Source organism: Oryzias latipes, chromosome 9 (genome assembly GCF_002234675.1).
Source record: "Oryzias latipes chromosome 9, ASM223467v1".
Lineage (NCBI taxonomy): Eukaryota > Metazoa > Chordata > Actinopteri > Beloniformes > Adrianichthyidae > Oryzias > Oryzias latipes.
Window position 1 is genome coordinate 409082 of NC_019867.2, and position 17906 is coordinate 426987.

At 50.5% G+C, this 17906-nt stretch overlaps 2 protein-coding genes across 2 annotated transcripts; one reads left to right on the forward strand and one right to left on the reverse strand.

Moving 5' to 3' along the window:
• The first annotated feature begins 259 nt into the window (after nucleotides 1-259).
• On the forward strand, nucleotides 260-8882 carry ercc6l (ERCC excision repair 6 like, spindle assembly checkpoint helicase). The gene is made up of 6 exons (XM_011492594.2): nucleotides 260-433; nucleotides 1230-1361; nucleotides 1678-3008; nucleotides 3622-3684; nucleotides 4159-6223; nucleotides 7649-8882. The coding sequence occupies exons 3-6, from the start codon at nucleotides 2875-2877 to the stop codon at nucleotides 8828-8830; spliced, it is 3444 nt and encodes a 1147-aa protein (XP_011490896.1). The 5' UTR covers nucleotides 260-433; nucleotides 1230-1361; nucleotides 1678-2874; the 3' UTR covers nucleotides 8831-8882.
• A 3249-nt stretch (nucleotides 8883-12131) lies between these two features.
• On the reverse strand, nucleotides 12132-17817 carry ftcd (formimidoyltransferase cyclodeaminase). The gene is made up of 14 exons (XM_004084353.4): nucleotides 17692-17817; nucleotides 16547-16730; nucleotides 16345-16473; nucleotides 15052-15140; nucleotides 14812-14991; nucleotides 13756-13893; nucleotides 13562-13693; nucleotides 13428-13489; nucleotides 13235-13361; nucleotides 13002-13163; nucleotides 12886-12929; nucleotides 12659-12797; nucleotides 12324-12419; nucleotides 12132-12253 (listed from the first exon to the last, which is right to left on the reverse strand). Exons 1-14 carry the CDS (start codon nucleotides 17743-17745, stop codon nucleotides 12170-12172), a joined length of 1620 nt encoding a protein of 539 aa, XP_004084401.1. The 5' UTR covers nucleotides 17746-17817; the 3' UTR covers nucleotides 12132-12169.
• Nucleotides 17818-17906: the final 89 nt, after the last annotated feature.

Here is a 17906-nt window from a genome sequence, read left to right on the forward strand (position 1 = left end):
GGTTTCTTTGTCAAAGGTCCAATGTTCTGCTTCTCATCTCATGGTTCTTCGGCTCAGGAGAACCCCTGCCCCCACAGCACCGCCCTGCTGAACTCTGGTCTGCAGGTTGGTTCTCTGTGAACCTCAGGTGTTCTGGTCTCTGCTCGAAACCGTCTTTCATTGGACACACGGAAGCCTGGAGGCCGTCATAAACAATAAAACTATCACGTACCAAAAGCCTCGAACTCGTCAGCAGCGTCGCAGACTGCAGTCAGTCCCAGTAACTGCCGCTGGGGGCGCTGTGCGCTCTCTGCTCCACACGGAGGCGGAAGTAAACAGGAAGTAGTTTGTGTTAGAAAAACGAGTAAAACTGACCCGTGGACGCCAGGGTCGAGCCGTGTTTGGCGGTAAACGTGTGTCTGCGGTCATGAACAGCGCGGAGTTTTTTCAGCAGGTAAGGAAAACGAACGGACGGGTCACAGCGGACCCGGGACACTAACGAACCGAATTCATTGCTAAAGGTTCTGATCGGGTTCGGGACGAACCGAGCAGAGGCTCGTGATCCAGGTGTGGGAATAGAAATGGACACTTCCGGTAAAATCATTTCACGTTCAGGTAACGATGCAGTTGTTAACGATGACATCAGTCACGTGACTAAATATAACGCGTTACTTCTGCGCTTAAGGAACTGGCTAAAATCATCCACTATGGTGAGCAGAGTTTCCTGTCAGCCAGACAGCAGGTCTGGACTCGGGTCGGTCAGTTCCGGTCCAGGTCCTGGTTCTGGTTCTGGACTGAAGCTCCTGGACGTTCAGCTCCAAGAACATCCAACAAAAAGCAGGAAAAACGTGAATCTGTCCATCTTTAGAACAGACGGAGCAGCAGAACCTCAGCTCAGACACATCTGGTCCCCAGAGGAGGTCAGGTCCAGAACTGGTTCTGAGGAGCAGAAAAACATGGATCCAACAGAACACGTCTCCTTTCTCAGTGGTTCTGGAAGCATCTCAGAGTTTTGGGGAAAGATCTAAACTCAAATGTTGTCGTGAAACAGACAGAAATGAAGCTGGACTGGACACAGGAAGTTCTTCCAAAGCTCCACAGGAGCTCAGTTGGATGATGTTCCATGTGATCCTCAGACCTTAATAGAACCCGTGGGTCCGTCAGAACCTGCTCCTAGAGCCTCTGCTTCACGCCAGTGCTCTTGGGGAGGAAGGTTGGATTCCTCTGAAGTAAGGTTCTGTCTCCTGCAGGTGGCCTTCCTTCGGTACCTGACCTCTCAGACGGAGGAGGATCGCCGGGCTCTGGCTGTGGTGACCGGGTTACGGGTCGGTGGGGAGCTGCTGAACCGGATCACCGGCCAGGACAAAGTGGATGCTTACAAGGTGCTGAAGCAGCTGCAGAACTCTGATCCTCAGAGGGGCTCCTGTAGCAGCAATGGGGGGGTTGTGATTTATGACCCGATCGGTCCTGGGGCCAAATTAACAACAACCGGTGCTGCTGACCTTAAGGGGGGGGGGGGGGGGGGGACCACCGTTAGTGGAAGAAGGAGAGGAGGAGGGCGTGTTCTTCGGCAGAGCAAAGGACAGACAGGATGAAGGACTTAGAGCAGAACTTTGAATGGCGGAGCTACAGTTTTCCAGGACATAGTTTCTGCAGAGCGGCAGGAGTCTAACGATTTTGTCATTTCTGTCTCCTCAGAAAGCATGTATCCTGAACATCGTGCAGTTCCTCCAGCAGAACCCGCGGGCCTCGCAGGCCCAGATCAACGCAGAGGTTCAGAAGAATGTTGTGGTTTTTGCTGCTCAGGTCAGAGCTCTGGAGACGGCTCCTCTCTGGTAAAGTCCTCGGAGGAGCCGTCCAGGTGTCACAGTCCTGCTGCTGGATCCATCCGCTCCTCTCTGCTTCTGGAGGAGATCAGTTCAAAGTTCATCCCATGTTTTTATCTGATTGAATGATTTTTACGTCATTCTAATCTTCTGCAGCAGCAGCTTCACGTCTGGCCGTGTTCCAATAAAGATGAAGATTCTTGTCTCAGTGCAGCAGAACTGACGTTTGTTAGAAACACATTTATCCTATAAACTAAATGAACATTGATTTTCTGGGGGGTCCAGGCTGCTGCCGCCCCTCCCTCTGCTGGGGCTTGGTGTAGATTGGGTGCTCGCTAATTTGTTTTACTCCCTGCATCCCATAATACCAGCGTCCAGAGTAGAACACACACCCACCTGAGCACAGGTACCTGCTCTCCAGGATATGGGATGCGTGTGTGTTGATCTGTAATGTGTGAGTGTGAACATGCATGTGTGTTCATGCTACCAAAGGATATGTTTGTGTGTGGATGTGTGTCCCCCCCCCCCCCATGTGTTTTTTACAGTGTTAAACTTTTTTAAACTAAACTAAACTTTTTTAAACTAAAGTTTTTTTAACTAAAGACAGGGGAAAGTATCAATGCTGACTTTATACACAGCCTGAGTACAGAAGATTGAACGTTTTTCCAGTTTAGCAACGAAACTAATTTCCACCATCAGTCCATCTATGTTAATGTTATTCTATGTAATCTAAGTCAATTGTTAATAAAAGTTCTTTTAAGAAGAAAAAAGTGTTGTAAATCAAATACATAAGGATATTTTAGGGCTTAATTGAGATTTTAATGCATTTCTCTTCAATTTATTCAGTGAAAGTGTTTCGAACATTTAAATAAATATAAATATTAAAAAGAAATCCCACCACTTGTGGAACTAGCGGAAGTTCACTGTGGCCCCGCCTCTTTGTCTGTGTCGACAAATCATGATTGGATAAAACATGATCAGCGCGTCGAGAGCGTGCTCTGTGATTGGCTGAGAAATTGGCGGGAGGAAGCCTGTGTTTTGAGACGTTCGCCCCGCTGAGACTAGATCGATGGTTTTACCGGGTTCGTTCGCTCCTGAAACGCAGGAATCCCGCTTCTATTCCTCCGGCGTGAACACTACCGGCGCCATGGACCGTCCGGAAAACTACCGGGAGGTTACGGAGGTCTCCGAAAAGTTGGAAACGTGAGTATATCGACAAGAAAAATGAAGACTGGTAGGTTAGCCGGTAGCCTCAGTGTGAGCTAGCTTAAACTTTAGAGCTCTGCTTTCAAAACCCACAGACCCGATTGGGTTCAGCGGAACCGCGTGGGCTTAAGGTTCTGATGTGAAGGACTCGAGCAGCGTCAGGACTCAGGAGACCGTTTGAATTCAAAAGAGAAACTTCGACATTTGTCCGCGTCAAACTAACCAGCAGTTCAGTCGATGATGAGACAAACTTTAATTATTTAGTGAAACTTCAGAAAACGTGACCAGAAAAAAACCATGAAGGACATAAAAGGTCAGATCATGGATAAATAGATACTTAATGAATCTTTATTGTTTTACTTTTTATTGTGATTCTGTTTGGATACTTATTTCGGCTTTTTATGACTATTATCTTGTGTGTTCTTGGCACTCTTATTATATTGTCCGTGCGCGTGCGCGCTTGTTTTTATAACTGATTGACTAAGAGTCCAGAATAAATTCTCTTGTCAGTTGAATATAATGTTTTAATAACTTTGTCTCATCGTCGTCATGTAAGTTCAGGTTGTTTTTGATGAAGCTTCATTTATGGGATGTTTTCTTCGCCTTGCAGGTCTTTGTCTATCAGGGCTGCTGCTGATGAAGATGATGATGAGGCGATGGAAAAGTATCAGAGGTATTAAGAGACTCTTGATTAAATGTGCCGATACATTCAAATGTCTCAATACATCCCATAGAGATGCTAAGATACCTCTTAATTAATTAAGTGAAAATGCTTCTCTTTTTGTTTTTGCTAATCTAAATGTCTGGATTTTATTTCTACACATTTATAAATGAAGAGAACCTGCAGCTCCAAACCACAAATGACAGTTTTTTGCTTTGCAAATAAGACCAAACCTTTTAGTTCACGCCATGAGTAAAAAGTAGGAACAGAATCTTTAATGACATAGACGTTGTCTTCATTCATAAAGTGATGTTCTGCTGCATTTCTGCTGTGTCTGTAACATCTATGCAAAGACAACGTTATGTCACACATGAATATTTAAAAGTCTAGAAGCTCAGAGGATTTTTCTCTGTGGCTCCATTTAAACAACAATAGTTTGAGAGCATGTTAAAAGGAAAGAGGCTGATATTCAGTCGTTTCTTTCAGACTGATTTCTGAAGGTAAAGATGCTGCCAAACAAGGGGACATCGAGAAAGCGCTGGAGCTCTTTAAACTGGCCTTCAGCGTCCACCAGACTCCCAAGCTGGAGAACAGGATAAAGAAAATCCAAGAGCTTCTGTCCCAGAATGACTCTGAGGATGAGGATGACGAGTTTGTCAACGTGAACAACAGTGGTTTCATGCTCTACAAGGAGCTGCATGACAAGCTGTACGGCTACCAGAGAGAGGGCGTGTCCTTCCTGTACGGGCTGTACAGAGACGGACGCAAAGGCGGGATTCTAGCCGACGACATGGGACTTGGGAAAACCATCCAGGTCATCTCCTTCCTCTCTGGCATGTATGACAATGAGCTGATCAAACACACGCTGCTCATCATGCCCACGTCGCTCATCACTAACTGGATCAAGGAATTCTCCAGGTGGACTCCTGGTATGAGGGTCAAGGAGTTTCATGGCGCCAGCAAAGCAGAACGGACCAGAAGTTTGGAGAAGGTTCAAAGGAGGAGCGGCGTTGTCATCACCACATACAACATGCTGCTGAACAACTGGCAGCAGCTGTCCTCCTACCAGGGAAAGGAGTTCTGCTGGGACTACGTGATCCTGGACGAAGCGCACAAAATCAAAAATACGTCCAGCAAGACGGCCAAAAGCGCCTACGCCATCCCGTCAAAGAACAGGGTTCTGCTGACAGGAACGCCAGTCCAGAACAATCTGCGGGAGATGTGGGCTCTGTTTGACTTTGCTTGCCAAGGCACTCTCCTGGGGACAGGTAAGACCTTCAAGACGGAGTATGAGAACCCCATCACCCGAGCCAGAGAGAAGGACGCCACCCCGGGGGAGAAGGCCTTGGGCTCGCGGATGTCCGATAACCTCATGGCCATAATTAAGCCATACTTCCTCCGGAGGACAAAGGCTGAAGTGCAAAGGAATGAGTTGTGTGAGAAGGAGAAGCTGCACAGCAGTGCAGAGAACCAGGAGGACCAACCTGACCCCGCCGCGGCCATGCCCCAACTGAAGCGCAAAAACGACCTGATTGTCTGGACTTACCTGAGCGCAGTTCAGGAGGAAATCTACAGGCAGTTCATCGACCTGGACTGCATCAAGGAGCTGCTCCTCACCACCAGGTCTCCTCTGGCTGAGCTCACCGTTTTGAAGAAGCTGTGCGACCACCCCAGACTGCTCTCTACGGACGCCTTAGCGAGGCTGGGTCTGGAGGAAAACGCCGCGGACGCCGCCGCTCACGGCATTGCAGATGTGCCGGACCACACGCTGATTTCAGAGTCTGGAAAACTAGCCTTCCTTGTGGCGTTGCTGGAGAGGCTCAGAGAGGAAGGCCAGCGCACCCTCATCTTCGCTCATTACAGGAAAGTTCTGGACATCATCGAGCGCATCCTCAACAACCGAGGTTTTAAAGTTCTCCGGCTGGATGGAACCATAACACAGATAACGGAGAGAGAGCGGCTCATCTCTCTGTTCCAGAAAGACCGGAGCTACTCCGTCTTCCTGCTCACCACCCAGGTGGGGGGCGTCGGCATCACACTGACTGCTGCAAACAGGGTGGTCATCTACGACCCCAGCTGGAACCCGGCCACAGACGCCCAGGCTGTGGACAGGGCGTACCGCATCGGCCAGACCGAGAACGTGGTCATCTACAGGCTGATCACCTGCGGAACGGTGGAGGAGAAGATCTACAGGCGGCAGGTCTTCAAAGACTCCCTGATCCGACAGAACACGGGGGACAAGAAGAACCCTTTCAGGTACTTCAGCAAGCAGGAGCTGAAGGAGCTCTTCACCCTGGAGGACACGCGTTCATCCTCCACGCAGCTTCAGCTGCAGGCGCTGCACTCGCGGCACCGCCAGACGGACCCCCAGCTGGACCAGCACATCGCCCACCTCCACACCATGGAGATCTTCGGCATCTCCGACCACGACCTGATGTTCTCCGTGGACGTGAACACAGATGAGGCTCCTGAGAACCCGGAGGAGCAGCACTACATCGAGGGGCGGGTCCAGAAGGCTCAGGAGCTGGTTAGGGCGGAGTCTGAGGTACAGGTGGGTAGAATCTGAGCAGACACTCACTTACCCACAAGTTTCTGTCCTCATGAATTCATGGTGAGGCTGAGCGGCTTTAGAGAGACGAAGATCTGCTGAGAAATGAGTGTTTTCATTTTCAGATATGAATTTCCTCATTCTGATCATTTTAACTTTATTTTAAATAAACTGAAGCATGATGTCATAAAGTACACCATTTTTGGTCTTGTCTTTAAAACTTTTTCCTTTGGAAAAATGTTTTGCATTAACGTTTAAATGTAAAAATGATAAAGAATCAGTTTTACTTTCAAACAAATATATAGATTTTAAAATATTTCTATAAACATATTGAAACATATTTCCAAAGGTTCTCAATAGGGTGGGGGAGGGGGGGGGGCATACCATCAGTTCTCTCCTTTTCTGCCTGTAGTAGCCAGTGATGCAGACTCCAGGCAGCATGAGATGCTGCTCTGTCATGCAGGAAACCACAGTTCTTTGGGTACCAGGGAAGAAAGTGGTCAGTCAGAAGCTCCACCCACTTCTCTGGGGTCAATAGAGCTGCTGGTCTCCGGAGGATCCAACACCCCCAGAGACTCCAGCAGCTTCAGATCTGTGCTTTCAGTAGCTGCTCAGCTGGCAGAAACTTGCTCATTCCCCCTTTATCTGCAGCAACACGCGTGTCTCTGAATCTCTTCATAGGACGATGATCATGCTTAGGTTTTCCTGAAATAACCACAGTTTTCATACTTTGACCGAGGCGTTTGACTGTTTCAGGCTTTTCAGCAGCAGAGATCCTTTTTCTTCCATACTGCTTGGAACGTCCTTTAGTAGTTTCTCCTTTGATTGAACTCACCTGGAACACTAATCATCTCAGGTGTCTGAGGTTGATGTCAGTGATCCAAACAGACCAGAGACTCAACACCTTCCATCCTTTTAAATGGAAAACAAAGAATTGGATCTTTTTGTCATATCTACCATTTGCATAATAATTTGGAGCGTTCTCTGGATTCCCTTTGGCAGAAGTTTGTTCTCCATGGTTCTACCTTCAGAGATGAAGCTTCAGTTTCATCACATAGACCAGTGTTTCCCAGCCCTGGTCCTCGGGGAACAATGTCCTGCTCAAACACACCTGACCTTCACCTGACCTTCTGCAGAGTCTGATCAGCTGACTCAGGTGTGCATGAGCAGGACAACATGCAGGACGGTGGAGCGGGAAACACCGACACGGTTCTGCCTTTATCTGCTTCATTATCCACAGTGACGGTCAGGGTGACTGATCGGTAAATGTCACTGTGCACCAAAGGTTGTTTTCATTTCTGTGCCACAACCAAAAGCATTGAGGAGATCCAGCGGATCCTGCAGATCTACTGCCCTCCGTCTGGTTCCGTCAGGAACGGCTCACCTGTCAGACGTGCCGTGTTCATCTGAGAATGTTTCTGTTTGCAGATGCAGATGGCGGAGAGCATGGCGACGAGCACAGAGCCGGCGTGGCTGAGGCATCCGCCCCCCCCAGACAAACCCAGAAACCCCAAAGCGGCCCGTTCACCTCCACAGTCTGAGGTCAGCGTGTTTGAGGTGGTGGACCTGGACACTTCAGAAGAACGCTGCAGGAGACCGCCTCTGTCCCTCCAAGTGACTGATCTGACTGCAGACCCTCCCCCCCAGGACGAGTGTGAGGTTCTAGATGCAGGACCAGAACCTGGAGGTGCTGGTGGAGGAGCCTCTCTGACTGCTGCTTCTCTACAACATGACGCCGGCGTCCTGACCTCTGCTGATGACCTCAGACATCTCCACGGTGAAATCCCTTCTGAGCTGGACCTGCACCAAACCCCCCCCCTGACAGAAGGAGATTCCAGCTCTGAAGAGAGCTTCCACCCAGATTCTTCTCGTGGAAACTTTCAGCTGCAGTTGGAGGACAGTGGAGCCGTGGAGGATGAAGAGATGGAGGAAGAGGAGCAGAAGCTGCTGGCTAAGCTTCTGATGGACGGCAGCTTTAATGTCAACAAGTCTCTGTCAGAGAGTTGGAGCAGACGCCAGGAGGACACGTCCATGGAGGACTCGGTGGTGGGGGTGAGGAAGAAGAGAGCCCCGACAATTCAGGACAGCGATGAGGAAGAGCTGAAGTCTCCACTTGATGGCTCCTTCCAGGTTCTTGAAGCCTCCACGCCCAAGTCAGCAGCTCCTCGCCACTCACGAAAGAGCGTGGGGGGAAACGCCTCTGTGGTGTCACGGCGGTCTCTGCTTCAGTCCATCATCCAGGATGTGGAGGATGAGGACGAGGATGACGAAGATGTTTCTGGATTCAAGTCTGAAGAAAGAAACATGGACGAGCTTCAAACGGACATGAATGGAGAGACTCTAAACATGGAGGAGGAAGAGGAGGCTGAAGAAGGCTCCAGTTTGAACCTGCAGATCGAAGAGGAGCCGGAGTGTCAGAGGAAGGAGGAGCCGCTCTGTGCCGCAGAGAGCTACGAGGTCCTGGTGAAGAAGGGCAAAGAGAGCTACAGCCAGGCCAAGCTGGACGAGGCGCTGAGCTTCTTCCTCAGAGCCATCGACATCCGGCCCGGAGACCCGGAGGTCCAGTTCATGACCATCCAGTTGTACCGACAGCTGAGCCAGAGACCCTGAAGAGTTTTATGTCTTTTAGTGTGGAGTTGATCATTAAAACCATTTCAATGGATTCAGCCGTCTGAACGTTTGTGCTTCACTCATCAAACCATGACGTTACAGAGAAAGATGGACCTCAGGAATGTTCCCAGACGGCCGGGGCAAACTTCAAAACCAGCCAATCAGCTGATGGGGGTCCAGCTGTGAGGCCGCCGTCAGTCAGTGAGGGGCGGAGTTTTCATCAGCATCCTGATGTTTCTCATCAGGCTGAAGTTCTGCTCCGGTTTCATTGTGATCCGTCTTCATCCTCCATCAGCTTTACATCCTGTTCAGTGTTTTTCAACCCCCCCCCCCCCCCCCGGGTTCCTGTCCTATCAGAGCATTCTGGGTAAAATGGTTTTCCTACGTTTCATCCGCCTACAGGTTTTTAGGTTTAGATTCAACGGTGTAAATGTGTTTGCATTCAGGAGTCACCTGGATGTTACACCTGTGTCTCACTGTAACGACTGCTTTATGCACCTGGAGCCACGCCCACCTCTTTTATATGACCTCACCTGTGTGACTCTGCAGCCTGTCAGTCTCTCACGGGGGGGGGTCCTGCCTGCCTTTGATCCACCGACCTGGAGCTGCTGTGAGGAATGGTCTGACATCACCTGAGATCATCAGAGGAAGTGGAGGCGGGACTTAGGAAAGGCAGCCAGGTGGGACCCGCCCCAATGAGAGACTGATCACCGAATCTTGATGACCTTTGAGTGAAAAAGCCCTGGACTGAGGTGGGGGGGCTGTTTTACAGTTTGAAAACAGATTTGGAGTTGAAGGGTTAACCCTTGTGCTATCTTAGATGACCCCCCCCCCCCCCCCTTCCATTGAGGTGTTCCCCCCACCATGACAAAGGTGGATAAAGGTGGAAAGATTTCATGTAATCTATGGACACCAGTGAAGATCACAAATCATTGAAGAAAAAAGGTTCAGAGCTCTGTCTAGTGCAGGGGTCGGGAACCTATGGCTCGCGAGCCATATATGGCTCTTTTGATGGTCACATGTGGCTCGCAGACACATTTTTAATTTTTTCTTTTTCATTAGACCAGTCCTTCTCGGGCGCGATGCGATGGCAGAGGCGCGCAGTAGTAGCGGTGCTTGGAGAGAAGGATCTGCGCCAGCATTATCACTTTACTATTATCTATTAATTCACAGAGTTTGTACCACCCGGAAACCTGTGAATTGCCGTGCCTAAAACTGCGCGCTCCCGTCTCTGAGAAAGAGCGCGCAGATGCGGGGACGGGATGTGTGAGGGAGAAAGCAGAGGGTGGGGGTGAGGGGTTGTGGGGACAGCAGGTGAACCGCGCAGGGATTGTAAAAACATAAAACCTGCTGCCCGTCACTCACTGCAGCGTGTGAGTGTGTGTTTGGCTCCACGTCTGCATGTGAGCAGTCTGTCTCACATCTACAGAACATTCAGACCTAAGATCACGTTTAAAGTCTCAACGCCTGAACGAAGCAGAAACTCACCACGTATCAACCAGACTAGACCATCAGCAGAACCACCACGAGAAATACTCATCATTTATTAGCAACAGCATAACAATGTTATTAAAAATAATCCACAGACTTATTGTACTTTAAAAGTGTTGAAATTATATCAAATGCACACATTCACTTGAATATTTAGTTTTAAACATATTGTAGCGGACTGAGTTTAACTTGGCTGTTGGGCCGCGTTAAAAGTTCTGGAGTTCCTTGAACGCATCAAGCACAGATCTGATTGGCTCTTAGTTCTGTCGCTCAGCCTGTTGTTAGTTAATTTGGACCAATGGGGTTCAGCTATGGGCCGAATAAGGGAAATGGGAGGCCTGGAGCGGGAGGGGGGAATATAAAGTTGGGAGAAGTGCTCTCGTCTCGGCAGGAGAGATTCAGGAGCTGCTGAATTAATTTACGGCATTTGTTACAGCCTGCATTAACCAGAATAAAGAACCTTAAAAGAGGTTAAGTCTCCATGTGGGAAAAGGACACTACATTATTGTATGGCTTTTTCGAAATTACATTTAAAAATATGTGGCGTTTATGGCTCTCTTGGCCAAAAAGGTTCCCGACCCCTGGTCTAGTGGGTCTAGATGACCCAACTGTCTAGTGGGTCTAGATGACCCAACTGTCTAGTGGGTCTACATCAGTGTTTTTCAACCTTTTCTGAGCCACGGCACACTTTAACCTTAAAAAAAATCCCGCGGCACACCAGCATCCAAAAATTAAAAAAAAGGAGAAACTCTAGTCTGTATTGATCTACAGCCCCTCCCTCCACAATCTTACATGCATTTTTGAGATAATTGTGTCAGAAAAAGCTGGAAACTGTTTTTTTCTAACAGATTAAATAAAAGTTAAGTTAGAAGATTTAAAAACTGGTTGTGTGTTCGTTGGTTTCAAGACGTTTAACAACAGATCTCCTTGTGCCCTGTCACTCTCACAACCCAATGCATCATGGGAGATGTAGTGCATAAAACGGCCAGAGATCGGTTTTCGGAGCTTCATGGTTTTGTTCACTTGTTCCACGGTCTGATACCGGACTCTGTGGAAAGCTACACCGCTAAAGACGAGCTTTAGCTGCTATGTTTTTTAGAACTGAGCGACTTTACGAGCTAAATCGGGACAAGGAAGTGAAGACTTTAACCACTTCTGATTGGTCAGACTGATGACATGTGATTAAGCCCCCCAGGAATGATTGGTGGAGACAGTTAAAGGGACGGGACTTTTCCAAAATACAGCCGAAGGTGCAGCTGAATCGCGGTACGTCGTTCTTATCAAAATGTATTTAATAAAATAAAATAAACGCAAAGAAAAAGTAATTTACGATCTTTTATATTCCTAACTCCTCAGTGTTTTATCAGGGCCTGTTTGGATGAACAGAGAGCTGAAATCCTGGAGATGGAAATGTTTTTAGATCAGTTAATGAGGGCAATTTTCCACGGCACACTTGTGGAAAAACACTGGTCTAGATGACCCCACTCCCAACGTTAAAGTGCCTAGGATAGCACAAGGGTTACAGTGAGGAATTAAAATGACATTTGTAGATTAATTCTCTATTAAAAAGTTAATAAAATCTTTTAAAAATGGAACTGATTTAAGTTTTTCAGCTGATTGTAAACAAGAACATTCCTCTTTCTGGTTAAAGAAACGTTTCACATTTGGGGTCTAATCGGTTTGGTTTTGGCCAATGGCTCCTCTTCCAACAGATACCGGTTTTCCTGCTGTCTAATGGCACACTCGGACGTTCTGACCCGGTTCCTGAACCCGTGGGTCCGGCTGCTGCCTCTACAAACACACAGACGCGTTTGAGGGAAGCTTTTATTTGCAGTTCCTTCAGGCCTTTCAGGTCCTGGTCTCAGCGGCGCGGAGGACAGCAGCAGCGCCGTCTCGGGCCTCCTGAAGCAAAGCGGACGCTCTCCTGTGTGTCTGCAGAACCAGAACCGGAGGTCAGGGCCTGCCTGGAGGCGAGGCTGCCAGCAGATGTGGGCGTACGTACCGCTGCTTTGAAGGCCTCGTCGGTGACGTCGGTGAGGTTAGTCATGATGTTGTAGTACGCTCCAAAGGCAGCCGCCTCCAGAGCTTTGGCTGCGACCTGGACAGCACACACCGTCAGAACCTTCATGGTTTCCACACATGGGGGGCCTGAAGGTCTGCATGCAGACTCTACAGCTTATGTGGCATTTATGTTGGACAGGAAACGTGCACATAATCCATCAACTCTAGCCTCTAGTCTGTCTGAAAGCCAGACTCAAATTTCAGCAAAAATGTCTGCAGTGCTCGTTGGAGGAGGAGGCGGAGCTTCATGAACCACGCCTGCAGCATCATTCTCACCTGAGCGTCAGACTTGCAGCTGATGTTTCCATGGACGACCATCTCCTTCAGATGAGGCCAGAGGGCGCTGATCCGCTCCGCCAGAGCCTCCGGGACGGCGAGCGCCTGCTGCAGGCCGTCCTGCATGGCGTCTTCTCTCCTGACAGGAGCAGAGGAGCATAAAACCACTGACACGTTGGCTCCAAGTGCTGCAGCTTTCAGCGCCACCTTCTGGCTGACATCCGTACCGTTTCTTTTCCTCCGCCGTGTTTTTTGGCATCTTCAGAGCCGCCTGCAGAAACACGACAGCCGTTTGGGTCAGACCGGGTCGTCCTGAATGTGCGGGAAGGTTCTGGGTTCTCACCATGTAGCTGTTGAAGGCGGACGCGTCGGCGTCCACCATCTGCAGGAAGTCGTTCATGGCCCGATGAAGAGGAGGAATCAGCTTCCTCATCACTCCGTCCAGGTTTTCATACTGCCTCTTCCCATAGGTCATCTGCCCCACCATGGCCCCCAGCGCCGCCCCCTACAGGTAAAACGCAAGATGACGATAAGGACTTGGATGTGGACGCCGTCAGAACTTTGAGAATTTCCCACCAGAGCAGCGATGGCAGCAGAGACCGATCCTCCTCCCGGAGCCGCCGTTCGAGCTCCAACGCTGTGAACAAACTGCCGCAGGGTCAACGAGCGCAGCTGCCCCTCCTCCTGCCCCTTCACCATGTACCTGCATGTAGGACGCAGCACCTTTAGCTCCCGCTCCTTCTGCTCCTGCGTGGGCGATCAGACTCACTCTATGATCCTCTCCTTGGGGTTGAACGGGCCGAGGGAGTCCAGGCCCAGTTTACTGACCACCTGCGGGCCAGAACATGCGGTTCTGTCAGTCGGAGCGGCTCATCGGGTCTCCACACACGGTTCCGTGCTCACCAGTCTGACTTTGTGCTCCTCTTCAAGGATGAAGAGCTGATCTCTGTGAATGTAGAAGTCAGCAGCGTCCAGCAGAGCCTTCAAAGGGATCAGACCCACGATCTGAGAGCCCACCAGCGGCAGCCTCAGCTCCTAGACGGCACAGAGCAGCTGAGGCCCAAGCCTGGACCACCTCATGCTGACGCCTCACCCACCTCTGCTGCCCTGCAGACCTCCTCATACACGGCGTGGAGGGGGGTCACCTCATAGTCCAGGATGTTGGTGGACACCTGGGCGATGTTGGCCTCCTCCAGGTACCAGCCCATCCCCTGGACCTTCTTCAGCAGGCCGGGCTGAGCGAGGAGGACACGAGGAGGAGATGCAAGTTCACTCATCTATACCTCCTTCTATCCACAAACATCTGCAGTCATGACCAGAAAGACCAGCAGCCTGGCTGTTGGGTCAGAAAACAGTTTATCTGCAAAAGTTTCTCATTTAAACTCAGGCGGGATGAAGCGGGTCAGCAGAACCCAATCTCTTCCACTTCCTGTCACCACGACGGAGTTTCTGACAGCTGTCTGCTGGAATGTGGGACCACTCCTTTCTAAATAGTTCTGTGTTGAGACTTTCTACAGATGTTCTATGGGATTCAGGGTGGACTGGGTTCTGAACCGTGGGATTTGGGTCATGGTGGAAGCAGCTTTCTGACGCTGGACTCACCAGACGTCATGATAACATTCTCACGGTCAAGCCGTCCAGAAGCTCCGCCCTCTTTCGGCAGCCTTTGAATACCTGGTTTCGGTTCTGTCATCAGTGCCGAGCCGTTCTTTACCAAAAGGTTCTGGTTCTGTCTCATCTGTGAGTCTGTTCTTTTTATCTACATAGAACTGAAAGGTTATCCATGTCATGGATGTACGGCTCTAACGATAACGGACACAACGGCACAGAGATGTCTGGAGATGGACGGGAAGCCCTGAGGTTGTCCATGTCCAGAAACCCCCACACCCCTTTACCCTGCATGTGGGGGGGCTCACTGACGGCACTAGAGAACTAGAGCCACCAAGGGCTCCTAAAATGAACCTACGCTATAACCACAGTCTGACTGCAGGTGGCGCCCTATTGGGCCTTTATAGATCTTCAATGGGAATCAGGTCTCCTCTGTTGCCATGGTGACAGCCCGTCAGTGGAATCTCTTCAGCAGGAAAGATTCCTGAAGTTTGTGGAATCTTGTACAGAACAACAGTTAACAGCAGTTGACTCCCAGCATGCACCTGGTTCTGGCCCCGGCCCTGCTCCCGGATGTCCAGCGCCACACGGTGAGCCTGCTCCTTGGTGCTGATCAGGTTCACGTTGTACGCGATGAGGAACTTCCGCGCGCCGGTCACCGTGGCGCCCCACGACGGCACGAAGGCGGCCGGGCCGAAGTCGGGAGTCCATTCCTGCCGACTGAGCTAAGAAAAGACGCGGGAATGAAGCCTGAAGACGTGAAGCGGCAGGTTTCCCAGCCTCACCTTGTCAGGAAGAGCCTCGTACTCTCCAGCACGCACAGACGGGAGCGCCCTCCTTGCCGGCGTGCCAGCCGCCTCTCCGTAGAGGTAAACTAAGAGGAGAAAGAGCCTCAGAACCAAAGCAGAACCGGCACGTCTGCTCCTCTGGGAGGAACCACAGGGAGCCTCAAAGCCCCGAGTCCATGGTCTCCATAGGAGGAGCCAACCTTTCTGTTCTACACCTCCTTCCAACCTCCTGTTGTTCCTCTGGAAGGATTCGAGTCCAACTGAAAAGGCTTCTTCATTCATCCGTTCAAATGTGTTATGCTTGTTTCCACATCATTAGTGGAACTACACAAACATTTGAACAGACCAGGATTGTGAGGTCACTTCCTCCTCATTACAAAGCTGGACTCCCAACGAACACAACTGGATCCACAAGGTGTGGAAGCACACGTGTGCTGATCTGAACACGCAGCACTCAGGTGTGCTGTAAAAGGCAGCAGGTAAGCTCACCTGTATCATTGAAAAATGGAAAGCTAGAAGAAATGTGAGAATGGGAGGAGGAGGAGGTGGAGGAGGACTTGAAGAGTTGCTCCAACCTGAACAAAGACGCAGAGGACCAAATTTGACTCAACAAATCTGTACAACACTTCTTGACCGCGACCTAAACCACGGACTGACTGATGGAAGCAGGTCAAAAGGTCAACCAAATCTCAGCAGAAATACTGTTGCTTCAGACATTTCATCCAGAAACAGGTAAGACAGCCACACAGTTCACTGACACTCAAGCCTGCCGTACTTGTAGGCTGCAAGGATGTTTTAACACTTGTAGTATATTTTTTCACATGGCATTGAGGGTCGAGGACGCCATGGTGGAAGGGGCTCTACGTTCCCCCGTACACAAGAGGGCGCCGCTTATGGCCAATAATTGCATCAGGCTGCCAGAAGTCCAAGCCAATCATGACTGATGGCCGTAATCACAATAACATCCAAAGAGTCTCTCTGTCACAATAGCTGGAAAGAAAAATGAAGAACACAAGAAAAACTGGATCAGAACCATGAGACAGACGGTCAGAAACCAGCACGGCTCATTTTACTGCTGGGTTTTGGGTTCTGAGGTTCTGGCTCCAAAGACATGCACAGGAGATGTGGAACAGCATCCTGGTGTCTCTTTCAGAGTCTTGCCAATGGCTGCAGATCAAATTCAGCCTGGGTTTCTACGCCTGGATGAGGCGGATTTACCCCCAAGACCAGGGAGAAATGTGATTGGACACCGGGCAATGACCAACGCGTTGGTGCTGGACCCCCCCTTACCTGGAACGTGCAGCATGTCCGCCAGCTTCTGTCCGAAGGCGCGGGAGCAGCCAACGCAGTCGTCCATGGTGACGTTCTGGACGGGGATGAAGGGGCAGACGTCCAGCGCTCCGGTCCGCGGATGCTCACCTGATGAGCAGGTAACACAGCTTCAGCGCCTCCTGCTGGGCAACGGCGGCCTGAACGGGGGGGTCAGACTGACCTGAGTGCTTGGTCATGTCGATGAGGCTGAAGGCCTGGCGGGCGGCGTTCAGCGCCCCCTCTACCACTGCATCGGGGGGACCCACGAAGGTGTAGACGGTGCGGTTGGTGGAGGCGCCGGGGTCCACGTCCAGCAGGCTGCAGCCCGCGGTGCCGGAAATGGCCGCTGAGATGGCATCGATCACCTGAAGAGGATGAAGTCCACTGACGGTCAGACGGCCAGCAATGATTGACAGGTGTTACACATTCACAGACACAGCAGGAGGCCCGCTCCTCCAAAGACCGGTCCGGTCCGGGTCGCTGTTCTAGTTATGTAAAAGAGAACGTTAGTCTTTGGTGACACGCAAAAAACTCCAGTGCTGCAGAAAGAACCAGAACCAGTGGTGAGCTGAGCCGGCTCGTCAGTTTGGATTTCAACCTCCTTCTAGGAGGAAGTTTCCTGCTGGTTGGTCCGGTAAACCAGAATTTCTGCTAAACCTGAACGCTAAGATGGATCAGAGGAGGGAAAGCAGCTCCAGAAAGGAAGGTCAAAGGTTACGGAGAAGTCCAAAGCCCGTCCCATCAGAGCGTCTGCAGCAGAACGATGGTTCTATCTGTGCTGAAGCTCCGCCTTTTAGAATCATCTGACTGAGAAAACAGCAGGAGAACATGGAGAACAGAGGGAGTACAGGAGGAGAACTGCTTCAACACCAGACTCACGGCAGGAACCCTGAAAGGATTCTAGAGTCCAGAATCCTGCAGTGAAGTTCTACAGTGAATGATGAGGTTCTTGATCTTCTGGTTCCGTCTGGAGGGATCTCTGACCCCCACATGAGAAGAACTGCAGTGGTTCTGGACGTGAAGCCGGACTTTACCTCCAGCTCAGTTTCAGTTCTGATTCCACATTCGGCTACGCCTGAGGATCCAAGAACCCAGTTTGGCAGCGGAGGAACCAGAACCAACAACCTGCAGAACCTTAACGGTTGTAGTTCCTGAATCTGGAGGATCCAGATGAAATGAGAACGCTCATGGACCCCCCCCCACATGATGTCTGGACCCAATCAGAACATTTCCACGGTTTCTTACTGGTTCACAGAGAAAAGCATCAGAGAGTTTGGCGAGGAGGGGGGGGCCTCTCGAGTCTGGACGGGTGGCGGTGCGTCTCACCTGCTGGTTTCGACCCTCGGAGAAGTTGGGGACACACTCCACCAGCTGAGCCATGGCGTCTGCAAACCGCAGGAAGGCGGCAGCAGGTCTCTCAGCGCTCCGCCAATCATTCACAGAGCAGCAGCTGATTGGCCAGCTCCTCCCGCAGGTCAGACGCCTCCTCCCGCAGGTCAGACTCCTCCTCCCGCAGGTCAGACGCCTCCTCCCGCAGGTCA

Coding starts and splice junctions, on each gene's coding strand:
- ftcd (XM_004084353.4), bottom strand. CDS start 17,745: ATGGCTCAGCTGGTGGAGTGTGTCCCCAACTTCTCCGAGGGTCGAAAC. Junction 13,490..13,561: donor AGGAGCACAAAGTCAGACTG/GTGAGCACGGAA, acceptor TCTGGCCCGCAG/GTGGTCAGTAAACTGGGCCT. Junction 13,164..13,234: donor CTGCTGCCATCGCTGCTCTG/GTGGGAAATTCT, acceptor TTTTACCTGTAG/GGGGCGGCGCTGGGGGCCAT.
- ercc6l (XM_011492594.2), top strand. CDS start 2,875: ATGGTTTTACCGGGTTCGTTCGCTCCTGAAACGCAGGAATCCCGCTTC. Junction 3,685..4,158: donor GCGATGGAAAAGTATCAGAG/GTATTAAGAGAC, acceptor CGTTTCTTTCAG/ACTGATTTCTGAAGGTAAAG. Junction 6,224..7,648: donor GGGCGGAGTCTGAGGTACAG/GTGGGTAGAATC, acceptor TTCTGTTTGCAG/ATGCAGATGGCGGAGAGCAT.